The sequence below is a fragment of the Tursiops truncatus genome, chromosome 3 (genome assembly GCF_011762595.2).
Source record: "Tursiops truncatus isolate mTurTru1 chromosome 3, mTurTru1.mat.Y, whole genome shotgun sequence".
NCBI classification, from domain to species: Eukaryota; Metazoa; Chordata; class Mammalia; order Artiodactyla; family Delphinidae; genus Tursiops; species Tursiops truncatus.
The window spans coordinates 90,967,063-90,983,328 of record NC_047036.1 but is presented as its reverse complement, the minus strand read 5'-3'; the positions used below and the strand labels follow the sequence as shown (position 1 = coordinate 90,983,328).

The 16,266-nt window shown below is 40.3% G+C and overlaps 1 protein-coding gene across 1 annotated transcript in view; it reads right to left on the bottom strand.

Moving 5' to 3' along the window:
- MCC (MCC regulator of WNT signaling pathway) overlaps window positions 1-16,266 on the bottom strand; it is a 426,733-nt gene that overhangs the window by 312,455 nt on the left and 98,012 nt on the right. The window contains exon 3 of the mRNA XM_019940817.3: window positions 9,699-9,913. Coding sequence (XP_019796376.3) covers window positions 9,699-9,913 — 215 coding nt within the window. The remainder of the gene's footprint in view (window positions 1-9,698; window positions 9,914-16,266) is intronic.

The window sequence follows — 16,266 nt, the reverse complement described above, 5'->3', positions numbered from 1 at the left end:
TACTAATATGTATACCTCATGTGTACCTGAGAGAAACCCAGCGGGGCGGAGGTGCGGGTGGCGGGGGGGAAGAGTACCTCCCCAAGGTGGCTTAGAATTCAGGATTAAATACCATCTTAATAGGGAAAGGGTTGGGGAATGTAAGACTCTTAGGGGAGAGTAAATGATTTTTAGGAAAGATGAATGGGCCCTTAGAAGAATAGGTGGGAGGTGTGATCATCTGTGACAAAGTCTGTGAGGGTGTGGTGTTGACTTCTATTCTCCTCTCCTTTGAAAGAAGTCAATCTTCCCTGGTTGATGAAACTCCTGGAAGGGGATCTATGACATCTGAGTTCCTTCTGAAGGATCAGTCTTTAGGCAGATAAGGGGAATTCAGAGAAAGCCTCTCCCTGTATTTATGGTTTTCCAAGTGCCAGCAGCTCAAAATAATCAAAACGCCAAAATGACATATTTTAGAGTGGCATGCACTGAACTCCTGTAGTCATATTTGGGGTGGTATATTCTGCTACCCTCCATTCATAAACGGTAAGCCAAACGAGGTTACATCTCCTGTAGCCTCAGATGACTTGTAAGGAGCTCTAATATGACTTTGAAAGGGTAACCAGTAATCTTCCATTTCCAAATTTTTGACAACTCTTTAAGAATTTTCAAACTCCTTGATGATTTATTTTGAAATTCAGTTTCAATCATTTGGAAGTGACAATTCAAGATTCTGAAGAAATTTTTTTATCAACCCTATATTCTAGACCTATCCGTAGCTACTCTCAAAAATCCAATATTTCAAAAAAAAAAATCCAATATTTCATTTGTACTGTCTTAATTTCCTGAAAATCCCAAAGTTGATAAGCATGCCCTATGCTTAAGAATTTCCTGTTCATTGATTCTGAACAATGTCCAGAAGAGGGTGCTGACAGAACAATCAGCCTTGCTCTGACCACAAAGACAGGACACATCCTCTTGACCAAAGGTTTCAATATGGGAATCCCAAGTTTGGCAAGTACCGTAATGATCACAGCATTATATTAGGATCATTAGCATCACAGTAATTAATACTACCAAAGAAGAAATGGAAAGTTCCTTATATTAAAAGCAAATAAGGGATACATAAAAAAATTGGTGAAGACATGGGGAGACAAATGACGACTTTAACTTTTCATCAGCTTTCTATATTGGTTCAAATACTTTATAGCTTTTCTGTTTCATCTAAAAGTTGAGCTTTATTTTGAGTTCACATGATCCCCAAGGCAGCTTTTATTTTTATTTTTTTTCAAATATAATAATCCTGTTGTATCTTTTTTTAACATCTTTATTGGAATATAATTGCTTTACAGTGGTGTGTTAGTTTCTGCTGTATAACAAAGTAAATCAGCTATATATATATACGTATATCCCCAGATCCCCTCCCTCTTACGTCTCCCTCCCACCCTCCCTATCCCACCCCTCTAGGTGGTCACAAAGCACCAAGCTGATCTCCCTATGCTATGCGACTGCTTCCCACTAGCTACCTATTTTACATTTGGTAGTGTATATATGTCCATGTCTCTCTCTCACTTCGTCCCAGCTTACCCTTCCCTCTCCCCGTGTCCTCAAGTCCATTCTCTATGTCTGCATCTTTATTCCTGTGCTGCCCCTAGGTTCTTCAGAACCTTTTTTTTTTTTTTTTTTAGATTCCATATATATGTGTTAGCATACGGTATTTGTTTTTCTCTTTCTGACTTACTTCACTCTGTATGACAGTCTCTAGGTCCATCCACCTCACTACAAATAACTCAATTTAGTTTCTTTTTATGGCTGAGTAATATTCCATTGTATATATGTGCCACATCTTCTTTATCCATTCATCTGTCGACGGACACTTAAGTTGCTTCCATGTCCTGGCTATTGTAAATCAAATACTTTATATCTTGTACATGACTTCTTTTCTAGTATAATCAGTCATAATTAATCATTATCAATGAACTATCAATATTTTTCTTAACACAAATTAATAAACCTGGTAATAAATACTTAAAAAACCAAGTAGCATGACTGCAAGAATCTATGAAGAAACTGATACTTTGTTCAGTAATTTATCAGGGTTGTAGCTAGAAAATAAAACTTCAGCTGTGTTTTATGCTTTATAATACTTAAATATGTCACTACTTAGAATCTATAACATTATAATTTATACTTGCACTCTTCTCTGAAATACAAATCTTTGGAGAGAAAATCCATCAGCAAACAGGCAGTATATCCTTTCCACTGCATCTCTTCTCTACTAAACCAAAGTGTTTCATTTTGTTTTGCTGATAGTTTTAGGAATACAGTACAGATTGCACTGGCAGTTTCTCTGCTGCTCTGTGGTGCTAAGTCAACTTAGCTAAGCTGGAACTATGTTTCCCAGAGTTCTGTTTCCTGTATGGTTCTGTCTGGACATGAGAGACACTCCATGTGAAGGCCAGAGGTGGCAGTGAAGAAGTCATACTATTTATGCTCTGAAAGTTGTTGCCAATCTGCTGTTTTCCTCCTTGGTGAATCAGACTTGTAGCAACTCCAACTTCCCAAGGCCACCTCCTTCAGCTTCTCTGAGTCCCGGGCTAGATGTGTGTGTGGTTCCCTGATAATGGGTGCCAGTTCTCCTGTGGGTCATCCACAGCATCAGGGTTGGACATGGTTCAGAGATAGAAGTGGGTTCCAGTTTGTCCTCATGGGGTCTCAATTTGTGTTCATGCATTCGCACTTGTCCTGCTGTCCTCTACATCCAGCTTTCCTTCTTATCTGCTGATCTGATAGACCTAGAGTAACTTTAGACTCAACACAGACGCAGAACAACAGCCTGCATAGATTGCTTCACCATAGATCCTTTATTCTTTTTTTTAATTGAATTATAGTTGATTTACAATGTTGCATTAATTTCTGCTGTACAGCAAAGTGATTCAGTTATACATATATATATTCTTTTCCATTCTGGTTTATCTCAGGATATTGAATATAGTTCCCTGTGCTATACAGTAGGACCTTGTTGTTTATCCATCCTATATATAATAGTTTGCATCTGCTAATCCCAAACTCCCAATCCATCCTTCCACCACCACTCCTCTCCCTTGGCAATCACAAGTCTATTCTCTATGTCTGTGAGTCTGTTTCTGTAGATCCTTTATTCTATATCATGGTTAGCCATTCTGCTTCTCAGATAAAACTCTAATTGGCACAAGTTTCTATGCACAACATCATCTTGTTGCCTTTGCATTTTAAACAGTGTGTTAAGCCTCAAAGTCATAATAGGCACTGTGTCTGGCAGAAGGAGAAGAAGACAGGTATTCGGTAGTAGAAGAAAAGAAGGGATGCTTAGAAAGGTAAATCTTGTGTAGGATGCTATCAGAAGCTTCTCAATGTTAAAAATGCCTGTGCCAGTTATCAGTTTACCTCTCTCATCTCCAAACCCATCTTTCCTTGCCCTGCTTTATGATCCTGAAGATGGACATTTGTCCCCTGTCAGCAGAGGCACTGGAGCGCCACTGGGGGAGAAAGGGAATGCTGGTTCTTCGGGACTCTTCCCAAGGCCAGTAGCACAGGACATGCAGTGGCACTCATCCCCAGTATGTTTCAGTGCCACCATTTAGGGCACTTCTTGGGGGGTTTTGCTACCACTCTGGTAGGCAGCCTCCCAGTGAATTCCTCTGTGGGCACTTTCTCAGTGATGCGCCAGTGGGTGGCATCCCAGCCAGCTGGGCCGACACTCCAGAGAGCTGGCTTCCTGCTGCCAACCCTGGCCCACGGCATCTCAGGGAATTTCTCTGCCGTCCAGTGGGTACCAGCCACTCCTTGTCAAGGGGGTCTGAATCCCAGCCCTGGGTGGAGGGAGGCCCTCTTCCAAATATATTCCTTCCTTGGGTACTTGACTCAGTTTTAGAGGAAGTGACTGCTCTTCATGTGTACTATTCCTGTATTCACTAGATTTTCCTGACTCCTCAGTAGGTAATCCCCTGCTACTAGTTAATCACTTTTTATGTTAAACTTTCCCTGTGTGAATTAGTGTGTGCTTCTTGTCTCCTAACTGGGCACCAATAAAATGCCTTTTGCTCTTAGTAGCTACTTTAAAAAAAAAAAAACCCAAACCCCAGAATCTAATTGTATTAGTTCAGGATTTGTTCTAGAAGGAACATAAATTACTTTTAATATGGTTTTATAAGTGAAGGGATTGCCCAAGTGTGCACTTTAGAGAGGCTATTTGCTTTCTTTAGCCACTTATAAGGGGTATTTCTCAATCTGGGCTCCGTGGACCACTGTGAGCAGACCCTGAGTCAACTATTGCCATGAAACAAACCACCCTAAACACAATAGTTAAAACAACAATCTTTTATTATTTCTCACATATTTGACAGGAAGACACCAAAGTCACATGACAAACAGTGAAGATATAGGAAAGGATGAAGAATTGGGGTTCAAAAGTCCCTTTACCACAGGGTCCAAGGAGTTATCAAGGGTCTATCAGTTTAAATCATATTTTTAAGTTGTGTATTTTCCACTAACAATGAAATATCAGAAGGGAATGTAAACAAACTATTTGTTTTAAAATCACATCAAAAAAATAAAATACTTAGGACTAAACCTGACCAAAGAGGTGAAAGATTTGTATGCTGAGAACTACAAAACATTAATAAAGGAAACTGAAGATTATTCAAAGAAATGTAAAGATATCCCATGCTCTTGGATTGGAAGAATAAATATTGTTAAAATGGCAATATTACCCAAAGCAATATACAGATTTAATGCGATCCCATCAAATTACCTATGACATTTTTCACAGAACTAGAACAAATAATCCTAAAATTTATATGGAAACATAAAAGACCCAGAATTGACAAAGCAATCCTGAGGAAAAAGAACAAAGTAGGGGGCATAACTCTCCCAGACCTCAGACAGTACTACAAAGCTACAATAATCAAAACAGTGTGGTACTGGCACAAAAACAGACATATGGATCAATGGAAAAGAATAGAGAGCCCAGAAATAAACCCACACACCTATGGACAATTAATTTTTTTTTTTTTTTTTTTTGCGTTACGTGGGTTTCTCACTGTTGTGGCCTCTCCCGTTGTGGAGCACAGGCTCTGGACGTGTAGGCTCAGCGGCCATGGCTTACAGGCCCAGCCGCTCTGCGGCCTGTGGGATCCTCCCAGACCGGGGCACGAACCCGTGTTCCCTGCATCGGCAGGCGGACTCTCAACCACTGCGCCACCAGGGAAGCCCCTGGACAATTAATCTTTGACAAGGGAGGCAAGAACATACAAAGGAGAAAAGACAGTCTCTTCAGCAAGTAGTAGTGGGAAAGCTGGACAGCTGCTTGTAAACCAATGAAGTTAGAACACACTCTCACACCATACACAAAAATAAACTCAAAATGGCTTAAAGACTTAAACATAAGACATGACACCATAAAAATCCTAAAAAAAACATAGACAAAACATTCTCTGAGACTTGGTCAGTCTCCCAAGGCCACAGACATAAAAGTAAAAATAAACAAATGGGCTCTAATCAAACTTATAAGCTTTTGTACGCAAAGGAAACCATAAACAAAACAAAAAGACAACTTATGGACTGGGAGAAATATTTGCAAATAATGTAACCGACAAGGGCTTAATTTCCAAAATATACGAACAGTTCATGCAACTCAATAACAACAACAAAAAAACAACCCAACTGAAAAATGGGCAGAAGACTTAAACAGAGATTTCTCCAAAGAAGACATACAGATAGTCAAAAAGCACATGAAAAGATGCTCAAAGCTGCTCATTATTAGAAAAATGCAAATCAAAACTACAATGAGGTATCACCTCACACCGGTCAGAATGGCCATCACTAAAATGTCTACAAGTAACAAATGCTAGAGAGGGTGTGGAGAAAAGGGAACCCTCCTACATTGTTGGTGGGAATGTAAAATGGTATAGCCACTATGGAAAACAGTATGGGGGTTCCTTAAAAAACTAAAAATAGAGTTGCCATATGATCCAGTAATCTCACTCCTGGGCATATATCCAGAAAGGATGAAAACTCTAATTCTAAAAGATACATGCACCCCAATGTTCATAGCAGCCCGATTTACAATAGCCAAGACATGGAAGCAACCTAAATGTCCATTGACAGATGAATGAATAAAGATGTAGTATATACACACAATGGAGTATTACTCAGCCGTTAAAATAATGCCACTTGCACCAACATGGATGCAACTAGAGATTATCATACTAAGTGAAGTAAGTCAGAAAAAGGAAGACCAATATCATATGATATCACCTATATATGGAATCTAAAATACAACAAAAATGAACATATCTACGAAACAGAAACAGACTCACAGACATAGAGAACAGACTTGTGGTTGCCAAGGGGTGGGGGGATGGGGGAGGGATGGAGGGGAAGTTCTGGGGTAGCAGTTGCAAACTAGTATATATAGGATGGATAAACAACAAGGTCCTACTGTGTAGCACAGGGAACTATATTCAACATCCTGTGATAAACCATAATGGAAAAGAATATAAAAAAGAATGCATGTATATGTATAACTGAATCACTTAGCTGTACAGCAGAAATTAAAACATTGTAAATCATGTATATTTCAATAAAATATATTTTTTAAATTGTGCGTTTTCAATTCAGTGAGAAAATAAAGAACATAATCACCGTCATAGATTGCAAGTCCCTGCATTTGCATTTTGGTCTGGTTCTCACCAAGGATCACCTTAAGTGAGAATGTACAACTTTATTTCTTCACTCGTGGAGTTATAACTTAAAAAAAAAAACTTATTCAACGTATTCTAATGAATACTACTGAATAGGTCACCACCATTGATTATGTGTTCATTATAAGCTTTTATAGACATATAACACTGATAAAAAAGATTTTCACATTTTGAGTTGTGGAGAAGTCATTCTGGCTTATACATGAGTTAACCTGAATTTTATGCTAACTAAAATACCCTGTTTGTGGCCTATCAAACATACTGTACATCTGCTTTAATTAATAAAGAAAAGGGCCAGAAGTAAAGAATGTTTATGTTAGAAATAAAGATTAAATGCCTCCCTTTCTGGGACGCCAACGCTAGTACCCCCTCAATGATAAGACACCCTTCCCAGCTGCCAAGACCATGCTGACTTGCTATGTACGTGCTGATCTGTTTTTTTTTTAATCTTGAAGGAATGTATCCCTGACTTGTTTAATGTTCTTTGTTCTGACAAGATATAAAACTGCGCTGAAAACCATGCTTCTCCAGGGCAGTTCCTCGGAGCTATCTGAGAGGCTGTCTTCTGAGCTATAGTCCTCAGCTGGGTTCAAATAAAACACTTTTCTATTACTATTTTAGGTTGTTTATTGATTATTTTCATCAAGAACATATATACAGAAATGTGTGCCAAATGTAAGTATATGAGTCATGACTTTTATTTATTTTTTTGGCTGTACTGTGTGGCTTGTGGGATTTTAGTTCCCTGACCAGGGATTGAACCAGGGCTCTACGCAGTGAGAATGTGGAGTCCTAACCACTAGACTGCCAGGGAATTCCCAGGTCATGACTTTTTTTTTTTTTTTTTTTGCGGTATGCGGGCCTCTCACTGTTGTGGCCTCTCCCGTTGCAGAGCACAGGCTCCGGATGCGCAGGCTCAGCAGCCATGGCTCACGGGCCTAGCCGCTATGCGGCATGTGGGATCTTCCTGGACCGGGGCATGAACCCACGTCCCCTGCATCGGCAGGCAGACTCTCAACCACCACGCCATCAGGGAAGCCCGGTCATGACTTTTAATAAAGTGAACACTCCTGCATGGGCTGGGTGCTCAACATGTAAGGGGAATGTTTCTCAAACTGGCCTCTGCAAAGGTCATCACAGGCAGGGTTCCATCAGTTCCAAAACTTCACCAATAATACAAAAAGAGAACCTGGCTGTGGGAAGCCCAGGGGCTGACCAGGATTGAAGGGAGAACAGAACAAAATCCAAGCAGTTCTGGAAAGGTAAAGAATCAAGAAGTCAAGCAGAGGTAGGAAACAGCCAACTCCTGCTGTTTTCACCAGTAGGTCTGCTGAAGAAAACTGGTGGGCCTCAAGCCCTGAACCCTTCAGAGCGGGGGGCCACTAAATTTTGATCAGTCTGTAACATAGATTCTTGCTATAACCCATACTGCCACATCAGTGTCTGTCTTGAAAAAGGCTGAGCTGATACAGTAAAGAGTAAAGTTCAACTTGCTGCAAATTATTTGTAAAAGCAGAGCCTAAATCCAGGCCCATGACAGAGAAAGATGACTTATTTCCTGCTACTTGCCTAGTCTCCTGGGCACACAGGAAGATGAGATTAGGAGAGTTAATAGTTCTACTCAAACTGAGCAAGAATGTCCTTGAAGGGTGACCAAGTGGCAAACAGTGCAATAACTATGGGTTCTTTTACAGGTTTTATGAGACATAGTTACACCATAGTAGTGATTGTGTGTGTGTATGTTTTTAATATATTTAAAAATTTTTTAGAAAAGTTGCAAAGATGGGACAGAGAGTTCTCACATACTTCACGCCCAATTTCCCCTATTATGAATATCTTACATGATTATGATACAGTGTCACAATTAATGAATCAATACTGATAATTATTATTAACTAAAATCCATAATTTATCCAGGTTTCCTTAGTTTTTACCTGATGTACCAGCCAGGGTACCACAAATAAGAAGTTGTCAGATCTTCTTAGGCTCCTTTTAGCTGTGAGTTTCTCTTTCTCAGACTTTCCTTACTTTCGATATCCTTGACAATTTCACAGAGTACTGGTCAAGTATTTTGCAGAATGTCTTTTAATTGGGATTTCTCTGATGATTGTACTGTAATTTTTGCTGTGTATTTAGGATCGTTAGTGCCTTCCAACACGTCACCAAAAATGTCAGAATTAGAAAATATGCCTCAAACACAAAAAGTCTGAAAACCACTAGTCTACCTCAAAGCAGATTGTAAATAGACGTAAATGAAGTTGTCAAGATGCTTATACCACCTCTGGTTTCAAACGTCAGTTTCAAAAAGCAAGGTAGGTTTACGGACCTTTCACACAGTGGCTAGATAGCAACCCTAATTTATAAACTGTCTGCACGTCACCCCAACATGGCCCAGGTCATCAGCCAACCCACCTCGTTCCCCAGCTCTAGCTTAAAAGGGAAGACAACAGCTTTTCACCCAAAGGTCATCACGGTACTAATTCATCCTGAGGTAAAAAAGTTTAAACTAAGCATAATGGAATTCTAAGCTGTTCCATAGTTTTCAACAGAATATGTTTTTAAAGTACAAGCAGAAACAATGATCAAACTTTCAATGAAATATTTTCTTGTTTGCTTTTCAAACGAGTAAAGCCCAAATTAGGGAACACAAAGAATTATATCCTATTGACTTGTAATGTCTGGTCCCAGAAAATATTCTGTGGTGAAGCCATTGTGGATATTCTAGTAATTAAATCTGTACAACATACAGACTTAAAACATTTTTTAGGCGACCACTCTGCTCTCAATAGTGAGAGTGAAGTCACCAATCTTAAGTATTTGGAGCCCTTAACATTATTGGCAAGGCTGGGAATGGTACAACATTTAGCTCAATAAAAAAGACAATACCCAATATGTCCCCTGGAGCTCAAAATTCAAATTTTGTATTGGCATACACACAGGCCTAAAGATGTGTTCTCTGAACCAGAAAGGACTCACCGTGTTGGCCAGCTCTAGATAGCTTCCTCCTACAGAGTTGCCAAAACGCGGGGACTGTGTGAGCAGCTTGTGGAAAGCAGCAGCCTGCTGATGCAAAGAGCTTCCCCCATACTCAAGAAGCTTCTGTAGGGCTGACTGACTCTGCAAGTCCGGGCTCTGGAGGTCCCTGGCTCCCGAGTCGTATTCCCAGCTTTCCCTGGCCGCTGATAAGGCACCTAGGTCCAGGAGAGGCAGGGGCGAAAAAAAGATGTTTCCTATATTAGCCTGGGGGAGGCCAAGAGGCAATGATTTGGAACCTCCTAACTCATCCACGTGCCAGCGCGTCAGAACACATGTGGCGCCGAGGCTGCATGCTAAGCACTTTCCCTTTCAGAGTGACACATGGGGAGCTTGGAGATAAAAGCAGTTTTGGGCAAAGCATTCAGAAATAACTATCCAATGAATGTGTGCCTTCCCCGCACCCCAAGAGAAATGTTTAGCAAAAAGCACAGAAGAGCCAAGAAAAGGGAATCCAGATCAGAGCTACAGCTGTCTGTGATTTACAGTGTTACTGTATGATTAGCCTTCTTACTGTCATCCTTTTTCCCAGTCGAGGAGGATGGAAGCAAGAGAGAAGATAGAAAGTTAGATACGGCACTTTGTCATAATTTTCTAGTGTCCGTGTGCTCTTAACTGGAAGAAGCTACGGGAAGCTAGACTGTGTTTGCCAGTTAGGTGTAGCCACATGGCTGAGCTCTGAACAATAGAATGTGAACAGAAGTGATAAGCATAGCTTCAGAGGCTAGCTCATAAAACCCCCAGCATGTGGTTCTTCAGGCCCTTTGCCTCTGGCCCGGTTCAGATGGGCATGGCACCCTTGGAAGCCACGTGGTACAGATGGCAAAGCTGCACGATGGAAGATGCCTGGATCTGTGAATTACCTCCTGCCAGGAGGCTGTTGGCTGAACCCAGGTACCATGTTAACTTTATGTGATCAGGAAAGGGAAACTTCTTCTGTGATTGATCCACCATATATTTTTGGTTTGTGAGAGCAGCTAGGATTACCCTAACTATCACAGCAGATTAGAACCTAATTAAAGATGATAATCATTATAACAGCATGGGTAAGTACAATGAAAAGTAGACCTAGAGAAGGTCTAAACCCGACTGCCCTCAAGGATGGGCGATATTCAGGGAAACCTTACTGGAGGAGAAAGACTGATGCTTCAGTCTCCACCTTTGCTAGAAAAATTAGATTTGGGGTAAAGCTTGCTTCTTTGTGTTCACTTCTGAGTAGAAGTCCCTTGTGGGTGCAGCTGGCTGGTGGATCCTGGGTCACATGCCTCTATCTTAGCTGTAAAGGAGGCTGGGAAATTTGTTTTCTGGCTTCCACTTTGGGGAGGTAGGATTTGTAAGATGAGACCTTTCCTAAGCATAGGAAGAGTACGCAAAAGGCCTGGGCGGCCAGAAAATACGATGAGCTACACACTGTTCCGGGGACAGAGCAGTGAGCATGATGAGTTGCAGTCCCTGCTTGTGGAGTTTTCATTTTGGTGGGTCTTTAATACATGACTTTTAATTTTAAAAAAGGGATTCATTAAAATGATTTAATTTGTACTATGAAAGGAGAACATATACAGATTCCTCTATAATTTACTTGAGTATAATTACATAGAGCAAACTACAAATTATGTACAGCAGGTTCTGATGTGAATTTCCAATCTTCCCTTATTGGGTATTGGTGAATTTCATCAATGGAATTAGGAAAACTGTCTTTGTCTGGAACCACTTCAGATGGTTTCCCTCTACTGTTCATGTTCTGCTGATCTTGAGTCAGCCTGACACAACACTTTTTCATACAATGCTGTATAGCTGGGGTGACATGTCTTTGTACCAAAGCAGACAACTCTGTTGTTATGTTTGCAATTGCCCAAAGTTTATTTTAATATTAAAGTCTATCAACTGTACTGCAAGGGTGGCTTTGCTTTCCATATCAGCATAGACTCCAAAATGCCTGCCCTTCCTCCCCACTGCTCCTCTGTATGCTGTCTGCCTAGCTGCCACACATTCTCTGTCCTGGCCCCAGCAATGTGTGGCCAGAAGACTGATCGATCTTAGAGTTGAAAGATGGGTTGAATCATTGATGGCCTCATAGCTCATACATAAGGCAAAAAAGCATAGCGCTGGGCCCTTGCCTTTTATGTTTCACCACGGTATTCCCAGTACCTTGCACATAGCCTGTGACATATCAGGAATTTAACACACATTTATTGAATGGATTGCTGAATTATTCACAGTTGTAGTACCTCAGGGTTTCACTTCTTAACCAAGAAAAGCAACATGGAGATTAATTTTAAGAATCAAAATAAATTATACACTTAAACTTTTTCTTCATGCAAAGTTCTTTATGAGAACTTCATTTCAAATAATAAATCACAACAGTTCTGGGATAAGACAGCCCAAGGAAGCTTCATTTGAATGTATTATGCTGTATTAACAGACCGAAACCCAGTTTCGGGCAGAGTTATAAAATCAGGTTAGCCAAGCTCCATGTTAATCAGCAAGATCAAAAGGCCCTCACTCTATTACCATAACAATTTTTGCTGAAGTGGTGCTGAGAATTCAGATCCTCTGCTAAGGAGCCAAGGTAATCATATTGGCATCCACATAAATGGACCACAAAAAAACAAAGTGTATTTAAAAAAAAATACAGTAGATGTGTATAACTGAGTCACTTTGCTGTACAGCAGAAATTAACACAACATTGTAAATCAACTATACTTCAATTAAAAAAACACAGTAGACTATTCCCATTACTCTCTTTTAATCTGTCTTCACATTACATTTTTCTGGATAAAACCCAACATTCCTGAGGCAAAATTCGCCATTTAATTTGGAAGAACTCACTGAAAAATTTCAAAAATGTAGGTCTAGTAACTATCTTCCTTTTACCCCTTGAAGCATGATGGTACCTGAGGTTTACAGGCTCACTCTCAGCCTCATGCCAGTCTCTTTTCACTCCCTTGCTCACCTCAAAAGAAGCCTGTTGACCACAGGCAGATGGCCATGTTTTCTTTTCCTGAACATGGATACCATGTTCTATTGTCCCCCATGCTCACGATGCTCTCTGATGTCTCTTTATATAAGGACACTAATCCCATCATGAGGGCCCCATCACCATGACCTCATCTAACTATTCCCCTCCCAAAAGCCCCATCTCCAACAACTATCACATTGGTGGTTAGGGCTTCAACATATGAATTTTGGGGGACACAAATATTCAGTCCATAATAACCACTGAGCAGCTGCTCTCCAGGCCAGTAAGGACAGTGACTATACAGCATCCCATTAAATACCAAAGGCCAAAGCACTCCCTGGGCCTAGAGGTCTCTGCATACACAGAACCAAAGGAGGCCATAGTATCTGCCACCATAATCCTCTAGGGTGCTCTGAAGTAAGAAGTAAGATTTATACTTTTAAAAATCTGAATGTTTAGTGTTTAAAGGTGGCAGAGCACAGATTCCAAATGCTTCTCTTATCAGAAAAGCACAGGAAACAAGTGGCAATTTGACATCTTTATAAAATACATCACTGGGAAAACCCTGCTTTCAGAGAGGATGCTGCAACAGAAAATCTGCCAAACATTGAGATCCTTGCTCTGGTGGGTACTTGTCTATAAGCTAGGGCTTCAATCCCATTTTCAAAGTGCCACCCAGGTTTGGTTCCAAAGCCTGCAATTAATGCACTTATTCACCAAAGGCACTGTGCCACCTTCCCATGGGCCAAGCTCCTTGTGAGAATCAGGCAAACCAACATTTGGAACACCTGAAATTTACCTTAAAGATACTACAACAACCATGACAGCTAACATTTATTGAAAGCCAATAAGGGCCAGGCACCGTTCTAAGAACTTTACATATATTATCTTATATAGATCTACCCACAGTCTATGAATAGTAAAGTCATTTTTCCATTTTAAAAAAAAGGTATTTTCTCTCTTTTAGCTTCATTTTATAGACTTTGCTCATTTGCATAGAATAGTAGTTAAGAGCTGGGGTTTTGTGGTCAGATTCACTGAGGTCAAGTCAAGAGTCACCATGACCAGCTATGTGACCTCAAGCAAATTATTTAACCTAAGCTTCAGTTTTCTCATCTTTAAAATGGGGCTAATAATACGTATTTCATAGAGGTGCTGTGAGAGTTAAATAACAGTAAAATATGTAGAACGTATGAGACAATCCCTGGTATATGACAAACTGATCCAGAAATGTGAGCAATTATCTGGTCACACTTCACAACTTTAGTTATTTGGAACCCATTTTGGACAATTTATTAGGGAACAAACATATGAGAGAAATGTGTACCACCCAGGTTCTGAAAGGTACCTGTTAAAATTACCAATTCTTTTTGTTTTTATTTATGAGCTGTTTTTTTTATTAATTTTTAAAAAATTTATTTATTGTTGGCTGTGTTGGGTCTTCGTTGCTGTGCGTGGGCTTTCTCTAGTTGCAGTGAGTGGGGGCTACTCTTCGTTGTGGTGTGAGGGCTTCTCATTGCCATGGTTTCTCTTGTTGTGGAGCACAGGCTCTAGGCGTATGGGCTTCAGTAGCTGCAGCAGGCGGACTCAGTAGTTGTGGCGCGTGGGCTCAATACTTGCTCCGTGGCATGTGGGATCTTCCTGGACCAGGGATCGAACTCGTGTCCCCTGCATTGGCAGGCAGGTTCTTAACCACTGCTCCACCATGGAAGTCCAAAAATTACCAATTTTTAAAAAACAAACCTTTGGCACCTAACCAGTGGCTAAATTTTCATCAATAGTTTTGTACTTAATATCAGCATTATAGACAATAAAAATAGCCAATTAGGTCACGGCCAAAGTTATGTTTCTCTGAGTATGGAATATTCCATTAACAACTCACAGTCTTTGGTTATCAGGTTTGATAGACTTTGCTTCTCTATTCTACTTGGCCAATTCCTACGTCCAGAGGACACCTGGCCTTCCTAACACCTGTGGCCAGCACCATAAGGAAATCTGCACAGCCCGGCAGTGGCAGCAGCAAGGGCTGAGTAGATATGATTTATTCATCAGACTTGTGCTCTGGCCACCCTAGACACCCCTGTTTTCTACCTCCAGTTCTTTCTTTTCCATCCTTCATTTGAATGCCCGGGGCCTCTCATCACATCACAAGCAGGTGATAATGCAGAGTGTTTAGGGGATCCTGAGACATGTATTAACAGTATTTTATGAGTGGTCATTAATCTTTCATTTATGTGGATTGTTTAGAGAACACTGCCTAATTTATTACCTTCAGTGGCAAGAGAGAAAATACTCCTTTTGAAATACTGGAAGCAGCTACCTTTCTGAATTCAGAACTACCCCACCGACAGAAAGAAGCACAGGGGAATTTGAACAAATTGGCTGCCAGGTGTCAGCCTTCCCTGTCATAGCACATTTACTATTTCTAGATAATACTAACATCAACAGAAGCAGCAGTAAATCCTTTAGTCCAAAGGAGAATCACCATATGAGTCTTTGGTCATTTATTAATGTCAATTATTGGTACAAAATTCAGGAGCTCAATTCTCATGAGGGCCTCTAGCTTCCTACAGCACAAATTACATGCAAACACAGGCCAATTTCTTAAAATCTGTGTCTGTGGTCTCAAGGAGAATTGGGTGGGTAGGAAAGGATAGTTTAAAAAACCTATGTATCCTTCTGAGAAAAAACAAAAAAACAAAAAGTAATTCGAAGCACATATCCTACTAAGGGGAGGTGAACCTGCTGTATAGCACAGGGAGCTCAGCTCAGTGATCTGTGATGACCTAGATGGGTGGGATGGTGGGGGGAGTAGGAGGGAGGTCAAGAGGGAGGAGATATATGTAAAATATAGCTGCTACACTTTGTTGTACAGCAGAAACTAACACAACATCGTAAAGCAACTCTACTCCAATAAAAAAAAGTCAGTTCTTTGGCCTTTGGCAATCTTTAGGAAGTGAGTCTATTAGCATCCTATTTTGAATACAGGTCACATGTGTCCTATCTGGGGACAATACACTGAATTTCAATGGAACATTAGGAATACAGTGGAAGATGCATTTTGAAATGCAACTCCCTCCCCTCTCCCCTAACTCCAAGACTATTGATAGGTGACAAAAAAGAAAGAAATGAAGAAATGTATTTCTTATTGAAGTGCGCTTACCAACATCATCATCATTAGTGGATATTTCTTAATGTTCCACTCTGTACAAGTAAATTCAACAGTCCTTAATGTATTTAAGCACAGGCTTGAGAACACTAAATGGAAGATAGTTTAGAGACAACCAAAGGGATAGCTGGAACTAACAGCCTTTAAAATTCTTCTCCAGCTTGAGAGTCTATTGTTCTGTTCTTTCCAACTATAATATAAAAGGCAAAGTGTCTGCCCTTCAGCAGTTAATAAAGATGTGGTGGTAATCATCTTTAACCTTTTTAAAAAACTAAAAATAATATTTGGCAGCTTGCTATCTTGGTTTGTCTAAACTAGACCTATGAAGGAGATAAGCAAGAAGGTTGATTCGGGGCTGAAGAATTCAAAGGAGAATTTAGGGA